The sequence below is a fragment of the Mobula birostris genome, chromosome 7, assembly GCF_030028105.1.
Source record: "Mobula birostris isolate sMobBir1 chromosome 7, sMobBir1.hap1, whole genome shotgun sequence".
Classification (NCBI taxonomy): Eukaryota; Metazoa; Chordata; class Chondrichthyes; order Myliobatiformes; family Myliobatidae; genus Mobula; species Mobula birostris.
Genome location: NC_092376.1, coordinates 21,926,108 through 21,944,409, shown reverse-complemented (window position 1 = coordinate 21,944,409; position 18,302 = coordinate 21,926,108). Strand labels below are relative to the sequence as shown.

Genomic DNA, 18,302 nt, shown 5'->3' with positions numbered 1-18,302 from the left:
ACAGATTGAAAAAATGAGCAAAGAAGAGGCAAGTGGAATATGATATAGGAAAGTCATGCATTTTGGCAGAAAGAATAATGGTATGGACTATTTTCTAAATGGGAGGAAAATTCAAAAATCAGAGGTGCAAAGGGACTTGGAAGTCCTCATGCAGGATACTCTGAATGTTAACTTGCAGGTTGAGTCATTGGTAAGGTAGGTAACTGCAATGTTAGCATTCATTCAAGATAACTAGAATACAATAGGAAGGAAACTTAGGCCTTATAAGGCATTGGTCAAACTTCATTAGGAGTATTGTGAACAGTTTTGGTGTCTTTATCTAAAATTAGATGTGCTGGCATTGGATAGGGTCCAGAGGCGGTTCACAAGGATGATTCCAGGAATGTAAGTGTTAACATATGAGGAGCTTTTGATAGCTCTGGGTCTGTCGCTGGAGTTTGGAAGAATGAAGAGGAATCTCATTACAACATTTCAAATATTAAAAGGACTGGATAAAGTGGATGTGGAGAGGATGTTTCCTTTAGTGAGGGAGTCTAGGACCAGAGGGTACAGCACTGGTATTGAGGAATGTCCATTTAGTACACAGACGAGGAAAAGTTTCTTAGCCAAAGGATGGTGAATGTGTGGAATTAATTGGCACAGACGAATGTGCACACCAAGTCATTGGGTATATTCAAGGTGAAGGTTGACATTTTCTTGATTAATCAAGGTGTCAAAGATTACCGGAAGAAGGCAGGAGAATGAGGTTGAGAGGGATGATAAATCAGACATGATGGAATGGTGGAACAGACTCGATGGACTGAATGGCCTAACTCTGCTCCTATACCTTATGGTCATATGATTTCAACCTCAATCTATTTGGAAAGATCAATTGATGATGGATGTCTTAGATTGGTTCTCTTGTACTTTGCAATAAAAATACCATGGGATCATTTTTGTCTACTTGACATAACATGTGAGGCCATCTTTTATATGAAAGTTAGCACAACTCCACAAAAGTGAGACTTCAACCAGGGAATTTTTTGTCACTGGGGTGGGATTTGAGCTTAAAACCTTCTGATTCAAGGGTAAGTGCTCTATCAATTAATTCATGCTAACCTTTCAGACATGAAAGGGATAATATTTTGCTTTCAGTCTCCCACATTTTATTCATGACATTTCACAATGCCTGTGGCAAAAAATCTTCTGAAGACTCATTTATTAATAAACTCTGTATTTTGTGGTATTCTTTCCCACATTCGGTCAGCGAATACATTTAACTACTCTAGTAAAGACAAAGCCAGCTGTGAGTAGAAAGAAAGTTAATTAGGAATATAATTAAACTTAAGAGGCAAGTTTTTAATTTGTGATAGTGATCCAATTAAATTTCTTAATGTGTATAGAAGGAGATTACTGAAGCATTGCTTCAATGGTCAGAGACCCGCAACAGGGTTGTGATGAAGCGAGCCGCAAGTTACTAAAAACAAAATCCTAATTGCAAATAGCACAGAATAAAACCAGATGATAGTTTATGCAAAGCAGTGTCGGAAACAATAAAATTGCTGACACAAGAGATTCTGCAGATGCTGGAAATCCGGAGCAACACTCACAGAATGCTGGAGGAACTCAGCAGGTCAGACAGCACCAAGGGAAATGAATAAACAGTCAGCATTTTGGAACCAATCAGGACTCAGAAGGATCACTAACCCATAGACCTGGGATTGTTCAGAATCAAAGGGAGTGGGGAGTGGAGGAATTTAAGGTGGGGGCTTATATGGAAGGCAGGGTTTGAGGGTCGGCACAACGTTGTGGGCCGAAGGGCCTATACTGTGCTGTATTCTTCTACGTTCTATGTTCTATAACATCAAATTTCAGTTATAACGTATAACAGAGGTAACATCAAATTTCAGTTCTAACGCTGCCTGAATATTCACACAGCGTATTTCTGCTCCTCTTTCTTACACAAAGTAACTCCAAACTGATCTTCTACTTATTCCCCATTTTCCTTCTGCTGCCAAAATAATGATTTATTCTTCAATGACTTCCATCACAGCCAGTATCTAAAAACAAAATACTACAAAAGCTGTAAGTCTGAAATAAAACAAACTATTTTGGAAGTATTCAGCAGGTTAGACTGGTGTTCCAAGAAATTAAATAAAATTATCGACTTCTCATCAGAATTTCTATTTTCAAGTTCAGGTTTATTGTCACACAGCCATGCAGCTAACCGAAATATCGCCTGTCTGGGCTCAAGGAGCAAAGCACAGTACATAGACTCACACACAGCACATCAAGTTATGATCCATCATGTACAGTCACAAAATAACATTAGCACAAGTCCCTGATTGTCATAACCTGAAAAGGTTTTATTTCAAAGCTGTTAATCTTCAATGATGTTATTTGTTCTTTGAGGGATCCTGCCGAGCACAAACTGGTGAATACTTTTGCCTTTATAGCTACACTGGAAAAGTAAGTACTGACATGGTCTTTTAAAATGTCATTGGGTTGAACCATTCAATCTCTCTCCACAGATTCTGCCTGGTTTGCTGAGCATTTTCTGTTTTATTTCCACTTTTCAGCACCAGTGGTTTATTGCTTTTTAGCACTGAGTAAATTCAATGGCCATGTTATTAGGTACAGGAGATACCCAGTAAAGTAGCCATAGAGTGAATTTCCATATGTTCATGGTCTACTGCTGCAGTAGCCCATCTACTTCAAGATCTGACGTGTTGTGTGTTCAGAGATGCTCTTCTGCACACCACTGTTGTAATGCGTGGTTAATTGAGTTACTGTCACCTTCTTGTCAGTTTGAACCAGTCTGGCCATTCTCCTCTGACCTTTCTCATTAACAAGGTGCTTTCACCCACAAAACTACTGCTCATTGGATTTTTTTTTTGTTTTTCACACTATTCTCTGTAAACTCTGGAGACTTTTGTGCGTTAAAATCCCAAGAGATATGTACTCAAACCACCCTGTATGACACCAACAATCATTCCATGGTGAAAGACAGTTAGGTCACATTCTGATGTTTGATCTGAACAATAACTGAACTTCTTGACCATGTCTGCATGCCTTTATGCATTGAGTTGCTGCAACATGATTGGCTGATCAGATAATTGCATTAACAAGCAGGCATCTAACAAAGTGTATCACTTTGTTAGTTAGTGTATCTAACAAAGTGGCCATTGAGTGTATATTGGTCGTCAATTACATTGGAACATCTTGAAACCATTAAAAATGGCAGGACATACTTGTTGCTTTAAGCATATCTATCTTTTGTGTTGCATTTTTATATGCTGCCCTAGTACTAGGGCAGAAGTTCAGAAGGTAATTAACACAATCTAAACACTAATTAATTTCATCTCGGTCTTGCTAAATGCTTTTGTAACAGATCTGAAATGGCTTGGGGTTCTGTTTATAACATATGAGAATTAATCAGTCACGACCTGAGTGAAATGTTCCTGACCTACTGATAATTCAAATGCTCCTGGTCCACGGAAGCATATTAATAACTTTGCTACAGGAAGTATTTGATTTGCCTTGTTATACACTGATAGGGAAACCTTTCTAAATCCGATATGCTAACTGAAATGCTAAAAGATTTCAAATATACAAATTGGTACATTTCAGGCTCCGTGCAATTAAGGGAAAGAGCAAGGAAAATGGAATCATTTGGGGCATTTTGCTACTTTACCAACACAGTGAACCAAGCCACTGCCCACTGTGCCATTGACTATACACAAAGTGGCCACTTTATTAGGTACCCCTGCACACCAGCTCATTAATGCAAATATCTGATCAGCTGATCATGAAGCAACTCATTACATATAAGCATGCAGACATGGTCAAGAGGTTCTGCTATTGTTCAGACAAAGCATTAGAACGAGGAAGAAATGTGATCTAAGTGACTTTGACCTCAGAATAATTGACCTCACTGGCCATTTTATTTGGTTTCAGGACGTATCTAATAAAGTAGCCAGAGTGTATACCCTGAGCTCCAATTATCCCAACCCTCACTTTTTCCAGAAATGAGGAAGGACACATTGAAATGAGTGCTGGAAATGTGTGCTGCTGGATTCAGGGAATGCTGCCATAGCACCCACATCTACCATAATGAAGTGCTTTGTGAGTTTGGTTATGGCTAGAATTAACTCCTGTCTGAGCTAGGACTGGACCTGCCTCTATATGCTTATGGCTGCAACAGGTCTACAGAGGATGCAACCTCACTGGCTCTCCACTCTACTTTGGAGCCTCTAGGTAACAACGGAACATTCATTAGGCTGTTACATATTGGCATTCAATACCATAATCTGCTCAGTGTTAATCAATAAGTTTCAAAACCTGGGCCAATGTACCTTCCTCGACAACTGGATCCTTAACTTCCTCATCAGGAGACCACAGTCAGTGCAGATTGGCAACTCCTCCTTGCTAACAGACCACAGGATTATCTCAAGGATGCATGCTTGATCCACTACTCTACTCTCTCTATACCTGAGAAAAGCCCTGAATCCTTTTGCAATTCTCCTTTAGCCTCAACAGGACTACAGTTTACACAAGGCACTGTGGGGAAGGGCCACAGTATAAGCTCTTTCTGTTACTGGTCATGGAGGGGCAGATTTGGGTGTGGTAGAAGGTTGCAGATTTAAAGATTAGTTTTATTTGTCATACGTACAGTACATTGAACATACAGATCCGTGAACAATGAAAGGGATATCACCTCAGAGAGCCAAGAGAGTGGCAATGGTGATATGTTGGTGATCTTCTTTGCTTTACAACTTTACACCGCTCAGAAGTTAGTTAGTTACTGCCTGTTGGGCAGCATATTACTGAATGCAGCGGCCATTAATATAAAAGGGTGTTGCACTGCTTCTTGCTTTATTTATATTTGTTATTATGAATAAAGTCTATTTTTAAATTAAAAACAATTTTTTTTCATTAATGCTCTGCGTGGAACTTATTTACTTGCTGCTTGTTACACCTGCCAGCGTTTAGACCAAAAATGAAGCTCGTCCATCTCTGTCTGCCCTTGGCCATCTTCTCTATTATGTCCCATATGTGGTTCAGGGTGGGCATTTCTGCCTCTATGGTATGGCGCCAAGTTGCCTTTGGTCTACTGCTTTTCCTCCGCCCTTCCACAAACCAATATTTTTCTGGGTCTTGGGATTTTCTTCATCATGCCAATAGCTTCCTCTCAGTTTTCATTACTGTTTGTCATGCAAGTCCTGGGTGGAGACTCAGGAATACCGTCGCACATATATGTAGAAGGATTTTTCTTTACTGTTTCCATAACAGTTTTGTTTGACTAGTCAGGGTTTTATGCCCTGAGATGATCCCCCGAACCTGGAGGACCAGTGGACCTGATCTACCTTTAGACCTGGTAGGCATGGGTGACCTTATCAAGAGCTAAAGCATAAAGCCCTGACTCCATGTTCAACATAGTACTCCAGGTCATTGAGGCACACAAGCCTCCAAACCACAAAAAGTTTGTGGTCCTTTTAGAGAGCTCTGCATGGAAGGAGAAGCAATTATTTTTCCATTAGGGAACAAACTCAGAAGGCTTCTACAGAGGTAATAGTGTTAGCAAAAGAAAAGAAACCCTGAAGCAGCTGTCTCTGATAACACAATGCCCTTTGCACAAAATACATACAATTCAAAAGGTCATTCAGACTAATTGGGGTATTCCAGTGCTTACACTAACATTTTCCCTTCCCTTGTCATCCAGCACCATCAGAATATTCTTCTAAGCAACACACATAAAAGTTGCTGGTGAATGCAGCAGGCCAGGCAGCATCTATAGGAAGAGGTACAGTCAATGTTTCGGGCCGAGATCCTTTGTCAGAACTAACTGAAAGAAGAGCTAGTAAGAGATTTGAAAGTGGGAGGGGGAGGTGGAGATCCAAAATGATAGGAGTAGACAGGAGGGGGAGGGATGGAGCCAAGTGCTGGACAGTTGATTGGCAAAAGGGATATGAGAGGATCATGGGACACGAGGCCTAGGGAGAAAGAAAGGGGGAGGGGTGAAGCCCAGAGGATGGGCAAGAGGTATAGTGAGAGGGACAGAGGGAGAAAAAGGAGAGAGAGGAAAAGAATATATATTTATATATATATAAAATAAATAAATAACAGATGGGGTACGAGGGGGAGGAGGAGCATTAACGGAAGTTAGCGAAGTCAGTGTTCATGCCATCAGGTTGGAGGCTACCCAGATGGAATATAAGGTGTTGTTTCTCCAACCTGAGTGTGGCTTCATCTTGACAGTAGAGGAGGCCGTGGATAAACATATCAGAATGGGAATGTGATGTGGAATTAAAATGTGTGGCCACTGGGAGATCCTGCTTTCTCTGGTGGACAGAGCGTTGGTGTTCAGTGAAACGGTCTCCCAGTCTGCGCTGGTTCTCGCAAATATATAGAAGGCCGCATCGGGAGCACCGGATGCAGTATATCACCCCAGTCGACTCACAGGTGAAGTGTCGCCTCACCTGGAAGGACTGTATTTTATTCTTTTCTCTGTGGTTTACTTATCCAGTTTTCCCTTAAACCTATACATAATGTTCAACTCAATTACTCTCTGTAGGGGGATCTCACAATGAGGGGGATCTTATTGAAACCTATAGAATATTTAAAGCCTTAGATAGAGTGTGTTATATACCCTAGGGGTCATATTTTTTATGGACTATACCTTTAAAAAGAGAGAGAGAGGTGTACAACACAAACACCTTGTTATTAAGAGAGAGAGAGAGGCGAAGACTGCTCACAGTTTGTTTATACTTTCTGCAAGGACACTGGCAGCTTCCAAGTTCTTACAACAAGAGAAGGGGGGAGCTGCTTGATGGACGGCTGGTGTTTAGCACAGTGAGATAATTAGAAGGTCAATTGTTAGACCTGCAGACACATGGTTTTGGACACTGAATGAGCTTTGTTGTGCCTACAGAAAGGGGGGTTTTGGAGGATCGATTGGGAGGATCAATCAGTGGCTCTCGCAGTGTGAAAAGGGTGTGACCGGTGGGGAGTTATTCATGTGTACAACCCTCGCCTGGGTTGATAATTCCACCACAGAAGAACGGTCCCCTTTGTTGTGGTCACAGTCGGTGACTTCTAAAGAATTTTAGAGGACAACGGGAAGATCGATGGCGTCAGCTCACCTGAAGACTCAAATCTCTCTCTCTCTCTCCATCACTACTCAACTCAATACCACGAACTGAACTGAACTTTACTCATCTCTGTAGGACTATCTATTTACCCCTAGACTCGAAGAAGCTTGGTTTTCATATATTTCCACACATATATATATATGTGTGTGTACAATCATTGCTACCTGTTTGATATATCTGAGTTTATATTACTGTATTATGTAGTTACTAATAAATATTATTAGTTAATAGCAATACTGGACTCCGAAGTGTTTTCCATTTCTGCTGGTTCTTTAACCCGTCACGGGGTTCGTGACAAGTGCATGTGGAGAGGATGTTTCCTATAGTGGGGGAGTCTAGGACCAGAGGGCACAGCCTCAGAATGGAGGAAAGACTCTTGAGGACAGAGATTAGAAGGAATTTATTATTCCAGAGGGTGGTGAATCTGTGGAATTCATTGTCACAGATGGCTGTGGAGGTCGAGTCATTGGGTATATTTAAAACATTCAAACCTCTTTATTCTTCATGCTCTAATGCATCACCTCTCTCCACTATCAGAATTGATTATGTGCTTGTTCAGTAAATTATTGACCCTGCCATGGACGTTCACAAGCCTAGCTGCAAAAGGATGGGGGTTGGGCACAAGGCTAGCGACAGCATCCCGTAACAACCCAGAACTACAGAAGTTCCAAAGACCTCATCCCTGGGAGAGGAAGATGGTTTCCACATGGGGCCAATTTGAAATTGACCCAGGACAGAGGAATCTGGGGAGCTGCTGTTGGGTAGGGGTGATGTGCATACTTTATACTTATTGTCGCCAAACAATTGATACTAGAACATACAATCATCATAGCGATATTTGATTCTGCGCTTCCCGCTCCCTGGATTACAAATCAATAGTAAATATTAAAAATTTAAATTATAAATCATAAATAGAAAATAGAAAAATGGAAAGTAGGGTAGTGCAAAAAAAGCCGAGAGGCAGGTCCGGATATTTGGAGGGTACGGCCCAGATCTGGGTCAGGATCCGTTCAGCAGTCTTATCACAGTTGGAAAGAAGCTAAGTAAGTCAGTACACTATTGCTGTTTTTTTTCATTTTGACAAAGCAAAATTTACCTGAAAAATGCCATGAAGGAGAAGCCGTAGCCATGTTGCTCGGCTATCCCAGCACACACCACATTGGCCGAAGCTCCAATCAGTGTGCCGTTGCCTGAAAGTAAGAAGAAAAATCATCTGAAGCTCAAAGGAGACAATAAATGGAATATCAATAACTATTTCATACTTTCTGAATCTTCATTCAGAAGCCAAAATTAAACAACAAGTGAAATATCAATAATCACTTTTTACATTCTTGATCTTCATTCAGAAGCCAAAAGCAAGCAGTTTCAACTCAGGAACAAAGACAATTCTGAGTGGTATTGGCTGGGAAATGCTGAATATATCAGTGCTTCTATTTTCGTAGAAGTTTGCGCAGATTTGGCATGTTGTCTACAACACTGACAATCTCCTACAGACATGGATTGGAGTGTATCCTGACCAGATGCATGGCCGCCTGGTATGGAATCACCAATGCCCAAGAGCAGTAAAGCTTATGAAAAGTAGAGGACCCAGCCCAGTCTATCACAGGGGAAGCACTCCCCACCACAGAGCACATTTGCAAGGAGCACTGCCATAAGAAAGCAACATCTATTATCAAAGACCCCCACTGTCCAGACTATGCTCCCTTCTCACGGCTGCCATGAGGAAAGAGGTACAGGAGCCTCCATCAAGTTGAGGAACAATTATTACTCCTCATCCAACATGGTCCTGAATCAGTGTTGGATAACTCCTCTCACCTCAACTCTCAACTGATTCCACAGCCTTAAACTAACTTTCAAGGACTCTACAACTCGCATTCTCAGTATTATTTGTTTATTTAGTTATTTATTATTATTATTATTTTCTTTGGTTTTGCACTGATTTTTTTCTTTTATTAGTTAGTTGTTTGTCAGTCTTTGTGTGTAATTTTATTATCGATTCCATTGTATTTCTTTGTTCCCGTGAATGCCTATGAGGAAACGAATCTCAGAATAGTATATGGTGTGATATATGTACTTTGATAATAAACTAACTTTGGACTTTGAAGCTCAAGCTGAAGATTCTAGAATTGAGATTTCCTGGTGGTGGCTGATGGAGTACAGCAATCTGTCGTTGCTCCAACTTTAATTATCTTACTATTTCCAACCTGTCTTGAAACTTTTTTTTTAAGTGTAATATTCTTTCTTTATGGCTAGAAGGAATGCCAGAGGTACTATAAAGGATGATTTTACTGCCTCTTTGGATTCTATTATGGAATTGCTGCAAAATCATACACAAGAAGCCTCTGAGAAGTTTCAACAATTCAGCACTGAATTTAAACAAATAGATGGTGAATTGCACTCTATTCAACAAACTCTTAATGAACACAATAAACGTATTAAAAATAATGAGGAAAATTTGTTGGCTCTGGAAAGGGAAGTGGATGAATCGCAGAAGCTTTGTGAAAAGCAATCGAAGTCCAATGAAAAGTTAAGACAGAAGATTATTGACCAAGGAAATAGAACTAGAAGGAACAACCTATGAGTTCTGGGTCTCGAAGAATTAATCAAAGGTAACCATCCTGTGGAGTTTTTTGCAAATTTTCTGCAAGAATTATTTCCAGAGATTTTGATGTCTGTGCCCATGATCGATCGAGTTCACAGATCTCCTGAACTTAGACCTCCTAATGCTCAGAGACCAAGATCAGTAATAATCTGATTTCAGGAATTTAAAACAAAGGAACTCTTCATTCGTAAATCTCATCGAAGAGGCATGATTGACCATAATGGTCACAAGACTAGAATTGTTGAAGATTATTCACCTGAGGTTATGCAGGAATGTGTTAAGTTCAAAGAAGTTATGTCCAAGCTTTTTAATATGGGTTTCAAGCCTTCCCTTCACTACCCAGCCGGACTCAGAATCACATTTAGAAATGGTTCTTTTGAATGGTTCCGCTCGACTGTTGAAGCACAAAAGTTTTCAAAATCCAAAGGTTAAATCCGAAGGCTAGCTGTTTAGTTTCTCCTTATATGAAGACACAAGATTAAATGAGAAACTTTTAATTCGCAAATCCTGTCGAAGGGGCATGGTTGGTTATAGGGTGGAATATTAAGATTCTCAAAGATTATTCGCTTGAGGTTATTCAGGAATGTGCTAAGTTTAAACAAGCTCTGTTGAAATTTTTTTTAACAAGAGTTTTAACCCATCCCTTGGCTACCCAGTTTGACTGAGAAGCTCATTAAATATGGATCCTTCGAATGGTTTCATTTGAAAGCTGAAGCACAAAGATTTTTTAAATTTGAATGCTAAATGCTTAGTCTGTTTTTTCATGAAGATATAAGATTAATGTTCAATGCCTAGCTGTATGAATAATTGCATCTTTTACTCTTGGTAAACCTTTGTAACTAATTTCCTTTCGTATTTTTAATACTGTATTTTTGATATACGAGAGCTGAATCTCTTGTTTGGGTATTGTTTAGTCTAGGTTGGAATATAAATAACCTTGAAACTAATTGGAGCGATCACCAGGTTTTTTTGGGGGGGGGGTCCGTAGTTTGTAGATGCTGACTTTCTATTGGTCGGTTTTCTTTCTTTGGGAGGTGGATGGGGTTATGGCTTTTTCCCCCAGAAGCTGTTTGAATTTTTAGCCAACTTGTTGCTTCGTTACCATTTCTCAAGGTTTATGGCTTGGTTTTTAACTTACATTTTAACCCTTCCTTTAAATAATATTAAAAATGGACCAAACTATGAACTTACTTAGGTTTAACACAAAAGGGTTAAATCATCCTGTTAAACGTAATAAGATTTTTGCTTATATTAAGAAATTTAAGGTCCCTATTTTTTTTTACAAGAAACTCACATACGCAAATGTGAAAATCTATGTTTTTTTAGCCATTGGAATGGACTTTGTTTTCACTCTTCTTTTCAGGCCAAATCTAGAGGATTTTCGATTCTTATAGATAATACACTTTCCTTTGTCCAACATAAAGTAGTGTCTGATACTAATGGATGTTTTGTTATAGTTTCAGGAAAACTAGATAATAAATTAATAGTATTTGCCAATGTGTATGCCCCAAATATAGATGACCCAGGATTCTTTGAACACTTTTTTTCATTTTTACCAGATCTGAATCTTTATTCTTTGGTGATGGGAGGAGATTTTAACTGTTGGCTAGACCCAATTTTAGACTGATCATCTTCTAAACCAGCATCTCTTAATAAATCAGCTTTGTTTATTCAGTCCTTTTATTGAAGTGTGGTATAGTTGATGTTTGACATTTTTATATCCTTTAGATAGAGAGTATTCGTTTTTTTCCCATGTCCATCACACATATTCCAGGATTGATTATTTTTTTTATCGATAGTCAAATGATTTCATCAGTTTGTTTCTGTGAATATAGAGAGGTTGCTGTTTCAGATCACGCTCCCATATTTTTATCTTATAACCATATAACATATAACAATTACAGCATGGAAACAAGCCATCTCGGCCCTTCTAGTCTGTGCCGAACTCTTACTCTCACCTAGTCCCACCGACCTGCACTCAGCCCATAACCCTCCATTCCTTTCCTGTCCATATAGCTATCCAATTTAACTTTAAATGACAACATTGAACCTGCCTCAACCGCTTCTGCTGGAAGCTCGTTCCACACAGCTACCACTCTCTGAGTAAAGAAGCTCCCTCTCATGTTTCCCATAAACTTTTGCCCTTTAACTCTCAACTCATGTCCTCTTGTTTGAATCTCCTCCACTCTCAAAGGAAAAAGCCTATCCACGTCAACTCTATCTATCCCCCTCATAAATTTAAATACCTCTATCAAGTCCCCCCTCAACCTCTATGCTCCAAAGAATAAAGACCCAACTTGTTCAACCTTTCTCTGTAACTTAGGAGATGAAACCCAGGTAACATTCTAGTAAATCTTCTCCGTACTCTCTCTATTTTGTTGACATCTTTCCTATAATTCAGTGACCAGAACTGTACACAATACAAATTTGGCCTCACCAATGCCTTGTACAATTTCAACATTACATCCCAACTCCTGTACTCAATGCTCTGATTTATAAAGGCCAGCATACCAAAGCTTTCTTCACCACCCTATCCACATGAGATTCCATCTTCAGGGAACTATGCACCATTATTCCTAGATCCCTCTGTTCTACTGCATTCTTCAATGCCCTACCATTTACCATGTATGTCCTATTTTAATTAGTCCTACCAAAATGTAACACCTCACATTTATCAGCATTAAACTCCATCTGCCATCTTTCAGCCCACTCTTCTAACTGGCCTAAATCTCTCTGCAAGCACTGAAAACCTACTTCATTATCCACAACTCCCCCTATCTTAGTATCATCTGCATACTTACTAATCCAATTTATCACCCCATCATCCAGATCATTACTATATATGACAAACAACATTGGACCCAGTACAGATCCCTGAGGCACACCACTGAACACCGGCCTCCAATCTGACAAACAGATTTTTTTTTTAATTCTTTAAAACTCCCTGGTCTTCTTCAAACCAACAGATTATGGTATTTTAACACAACTTTGTTAACTGATAAGGAATTTTCAAAATTTCTAGAGAAGCATATTATTTTGTTTTTTTGAAGAGAATAAAAAGGAAGAGACTTCTAATCTTATTGTATGGGATACTTTCAAGGCCTACGTTAGAGGACAAATTATTTCCTATTCTGTGAGTGTTAAGAATAAAACTAATAAAGAAAGAAGTGAATTAGCCAATCAATTAAAACAATTAGATCAAAATTATGCTATAGCTCCAGATCCTGTTTTATATAAAGGACATGTTGAAGTTAAAACTAAATATGATCTTCTGTTAACATATCCAATTGAAACTCAATTTCTTAAAGATAAAGCTCAATTTTACATTCACGGAGATAAATCAGGCAAAGTATTGGCCAACCAATTAAAAACTTCTGTAGTTAAACAACAAATTAAAATTTGCAAAACTAATGGTGATAGGACAACTGATTACTCTAAAATAAATGATACCTTTAGAGAATTCTATTCTAAACTTTATAGTTCTGATTCCCCTAAAGATAATACTGTAATGAATAATTTTCCAGATCAGTTAAATATCCTTGCACTTCCTGCAGCTAATTGAAAACAGATGAATCAACCCATTTCTTATGAGGAAATCGCCAAGGCTATATGTTCATAACACTCGGGGAAGGCTCCGTGTCCAGATGGATTTTCTGGAGAATTTTATAAGGCTTTTTCTTCATTATTTATACTGGAGTTACACTTAGACTTTTTGGATTCTTTCAAATTGGGTAGTTTACCTCAATCTTTTTATGAAGCTTATCCTAAAGAAGAACAAGAATCCAACTGAATGCTCTTCATATAGGCCGATTTCATTACTTTATGTAGATACTAAAATTCTTTCTAAAATTCTGGCTTGTAAGATTGAAAATATTTTACCTTCTATTATTTCTGATGATCAGACTGGATTTATTAAAAACCGACATTCCCATTTTAATATATGCCATGTATTAAATGTTATTTACTCTCCTTCTCAGGAGATATCAGAATGTGTGATATCCTTAAAAGGTGAGAAGGCCTTCAATTGGGTTGAATGGAATTATTTATTTAAAACCTTAGAAAAATTTAACTTTGGCCCAGATTTTATTCAATGGATGAAATTACTTTATTTATCTCCTTCTGCTTGGGTTCTCACTAATTGTCAAAATTCCCAACCATTTAAACTTCACCATGGAACGAGGCAAGGCTGTCCGTTAAGTCCTTTGCTTTTTGACTTAGCTTTAGAACCTCTTGCCATTGCTTTTCAAGAATCTAATGATGTCTGTGGTACTTTAAGGAGAGGTATCACCCACAAAATCTCACTTTATGCTGATGATATTTTGCTTTTTATCTCTAATGTTGAGACCCCGCTACCTTGCGTACTTTCTTTACTCTCCCATTTTAGCCAGTTTTCAGGATATAAATTGAACCTACATAAGAGTGAATTATTTCATTTCAATAATTTGGTTTCAATTAATCCTAATCTCCCTTTTAAAATTGTGAGGATTCAATTTACTTATTTGGATGTAACAATCACTAAGAATTACAAACACCTGTTTAAAGAAAACTTTCTTACTTTACTGAACCATGTAGAAAAGATATTATTAAATTGGTCACCTGTTTCAATGTCATTGATTGGACGAATTAACTCTATTGAAATGAATACTCTACCTAAATTTATGTATCTTTTTCAGGCTTTACCAGTTTTTAATCCTAAATCCTTTTTTGACTCTCCTGAATCTATTTTATCCTCCTATATATGGAAAAATAAACATCCTCGTTTAAATAAAGTTCATCTTCAAAAACCTAAAAAGTCTTATATTAATCGTGTAGACTGTCCGGTATGGGTTTCTTTAGAAGCTAATTCTGTTAATAAATCTTCTATTATTTCTCTTCTTGGACCCTTACTTCTTTTATTTGTAAGTAAACTAACTGATAATTTAATACTTAAACATACTCTGAGGATCTGGATACAATTTAGAAAACATTTTGGTTTATTGAGATTTTCCCTTTCTCGTCCCATTTATTCTAATTTTTTTAAACCCTCCATGACTGACTTAGTTTTTAAAGAATGGGACAGGTTGGGTATTAAATGTTTCTGGAACCTGTTTGTTGGAGGAAATCTTTTTTCATTTGAGCAATTGTCAGCGAAATATAGCCCACCCAAAACTCAATTTTTTAGAAATCTATAAATCAGAGACTTTCTAAGATCTCAATTATGCACATTTCCTATAAGCTCAGACAAGAACTTACTAGATGTAATTTTTAATTTGACACCTCTTTATAATGGTTCAATATCTAATATTTATGGTATGTTACTGGAGATGAGGAATGTTCCTTTAGACAAAATTAAGAATCCCTGGGAACAAGATTTACAGACATTATCATCTGAGGAAACTTGGAATGAAATTTTTAAACTGGTTGATACTTCATTGCTATGTGCTCGCCATTCCTTCATACAATTTAAGGTGGTACATTAAATCCATAGGACTCTACAAGCTATCTCGTTCTTATTCGAATATATCTCCCTACTGTGACAGATGTAATAATAGAGAATCTTCATTAATTCATATGTTTTGGACGTCCATGTCTTAAAAAATATTGGAAGGAAGTTTTTCAAACGCTCTCTTTACTTTTCAAAGTCAATTTTAAGCCTAATCCTCTGATGGCCCTATTCGGTATTGTTGCAGGCAGGACAAGCTATCAAGCTTCCGATCAGTATTCTTACCTTTTTCTTCTTACTTTTAACTTACGTTATTTTTTGTATTTTTTTTTCACGGTAACACGTCGAAGCTGCACCCTCTCTAACGTGCTGGTAGAGAGAGTTTTATTTGGGTTTTTAGCGCTGGAAATAGTTACATTCCAACACGTCACATTAGTGGGACAGAAGCATGGTCGCATTGTTTATTCCAGGGACCAGCTGCTTGCGTTTATGCCGGCCGGTTTAACGAGCAGAGCGGCGGACATCCCCGCTGAAATCTGAAGGAAAACACACAGAGGATGCAGAGGGGGATCACAAAGTCGAGGAAAGAGGACCGGGTCGAGACAACAGAGACTTATGGAGAAGAGGAGTTCGGTGGGTAATAAAATGGACGAGTTCACGGCGCTAGCCAGGTGTCAGAGGACATTTCGGGAGTGCAGTGTTATGTGTTTCACTGGAACGGGGCTGCACGAGGACATACCCGATCAAAACTTTTCCATGGACGGCTTCCAGACCATTCGGGCTGACCGGAAGTGCACTGAGAGCGGTAAGCGTAAAGGAGTTGGGTGCTTACTGTTCTGGTTAACAACAGATGGTGCAATCCAGGTCATATTACGATCGAGGGATGTGTTTGTAGCCTGGATATTGAACTTTTTGCTGTTGGACTTCGGCCATATTCCACCGAGATACAACACTGGGTGGCACGGGAGGTCGTTCCTGCCTGTGGCCATCGAACTTGCAGCTCCTTCCGTGGAGGGTCAGACACCCTGAGTCAATAGACTGGTCCCTGGACTATCTTCCATCTGGCATAGTTTGCATTTTATTGTTTGATTGTTTGTAGTTTTTGTATTGCTATACTTATTCCCTATTCTTGGTTGGTGCGGCTGTAACGAAACCCAATTTCCCTCGGGATCAATAAAGTCTATCTATCTATCTATCTATCTATCTAAGCTGAAGACATCTGATTTACATATTTTGGCCTTTAGCTCTCTTACAGCTAGGAGGGTGCTTTTGTGTAAATGGAAAGATGTTTCGCCTCCTACTCATGCTCAATGGTTATGCAACATTATGTCATGCCTAGATTTAGAGAAGATTCGTTGTTCAATTTCTGAATCTCGTCAAGACTTTCAAACATTGTGGGGACCCTTTCTGAATTATTTTCAAAACCCTCAAAACCCTCAATTTGTTGTTTAAATTTAGATGTTGGCTATTATTAATTTTTATTATACGAGAAGGTATTTTACCTTTTTTTCTCTTTAATAAACAGCTTCGGTCTTGGTAGGGGTTAGATTTTTTTTTGTAATAAGTTAATATATTTCAATTTAACTTTGACTAACCTACATGAATACGGGGTAATGAGATTGTTATTATGAACAGATATAATTTAATTTGCAGTTGTTTTTTTTTGACCTTTACATATACTTTCTTGTACTCTGTATTCTTTTATGTAGAAACTAAAAAGAATATTGAGAGAGTGAAAATTCTAGAACTCAAAGGACTTTATCTCGGTATAAGGGATTGGCCATTGAAACTGTGAGAAGAACATTTTTCTTCACACAGATAGCTGTTACTCTTTGCAAAGTCTGGCCACAATCAATGCTATGGACTCTTCATTTTAAAGTACATTCAAGACTAAGGTCGACAAATTTTTCTTATTGTGAAGCTGAACTGGAGGACATGTGGAAATCCCCATTAACACTACCTCACTATTTTTGCTCTCTTTCTGTATCACTTATTTATTTTATATATTTCTTATTGTAATTTATTATTTTGTATCTGATGCCTGAATAAGTAGCGACACTTGCAGGCCACACCAGGTTCTCTTGGTTGTTAATACAAATGATGCATTTTACTGCACATTTTGATGTACACGTGATCAATAAATCTGAATTTGAAACTAAATATTTACGTATTCATCTGTGTTGTTGCCACAAAACAACGGATTTCATGACATACATCAGTGGTAATAAACCTGTTTCTGATTCTGAATATGAATGGGAGAGTGGATCTGCCATGAGATTAAATGGCAGGGTAGATTAGAAAGCTGGCACGGCCTTTCCTTATACCGTTCATAATTTTTGATTGAGCAGCTGAAAGTGGACTAAAAACAAATTTATACAGTACTGTGCAAAAGTCTTAGGCACATATGTATAGTTAGGGAGGCTAAGACTTTTGCATAGTACCGTAGTAATTTTATGTGTTGCACTGTACTGCTGTGGCAAAAAAAAATGTCATGACATATGTGAGTGATAATAAATCTGATACCGATGTGGGTCTCTGTTGTGGGCTGAGAGTGGGAAGGGGGCAGGGAGAGGGGAATACTTGGGAAAAGGAGGAGAGGGAATGAGAAGCATCAGAGAGACATTCAGTAACAATATAGAACCAATTGTTTGGAATCAAACAACCTTGCCCGGTGTCTCAGTGCTGGCAGCGTCTGCACCCATGACAGCCCCCATCCTTGGCACCCTTCTCTGATTATGATTATGATTATTAGGACACGCAGTCCCCTTTTATTGTCATTTAGTAATGCATGCCACACATCTTCCGTAGCGCTGCACTCTCGACATTCCCAACATCCTTTGCTCCTGTCAGATTAGATAAACATTTAGATAAACATTTGCCATAAATGGATAAGGTTTACATCTTGGCATCTTTCATCAGAGTCATAAATACAGTAGTGCTCAAAAGTCATAGGCACCTGAGCTATGTATATGTGCCTAAGACTTTTCAGCACTACTGTGCTTATGACTCTGATGAAAGATGCCAAGATGTAAACCTTATCCATTTATGGCAAATGTTTATCTAAATACAAAATCAAAAAGTAATAAGGAGCACCTTTCTGCCCTAATATCTTCCACAGCGACACCTAGAAACCATCTCAGTCTGTTGA

At 38.5% G+C, this 18,302-nt stretch overlaps 1 protein-coding gene across 1 annotated transcript in view; it reads right to left on the bottom strand.

Moving 5' to 3' along the window:
- oca2 (oculocutaneous albinism II) overlaps window positions 1–18,302 on the bottom strand; it is a 503,930-nt gene that overhangs the window by 68,721 nt on the left and 416,907 nt on the right. The window contains exon 22 of the mRNA XM_072264241.1: window positions 8,227–8,320. Coding sequence (XP_072120342.1) covers window positions 8,227–8,320 — 94 coding nt within the window. The remainder of the gene's footprint in view (window positions 1–8,226; window positions 8,321–18,302) is intronic.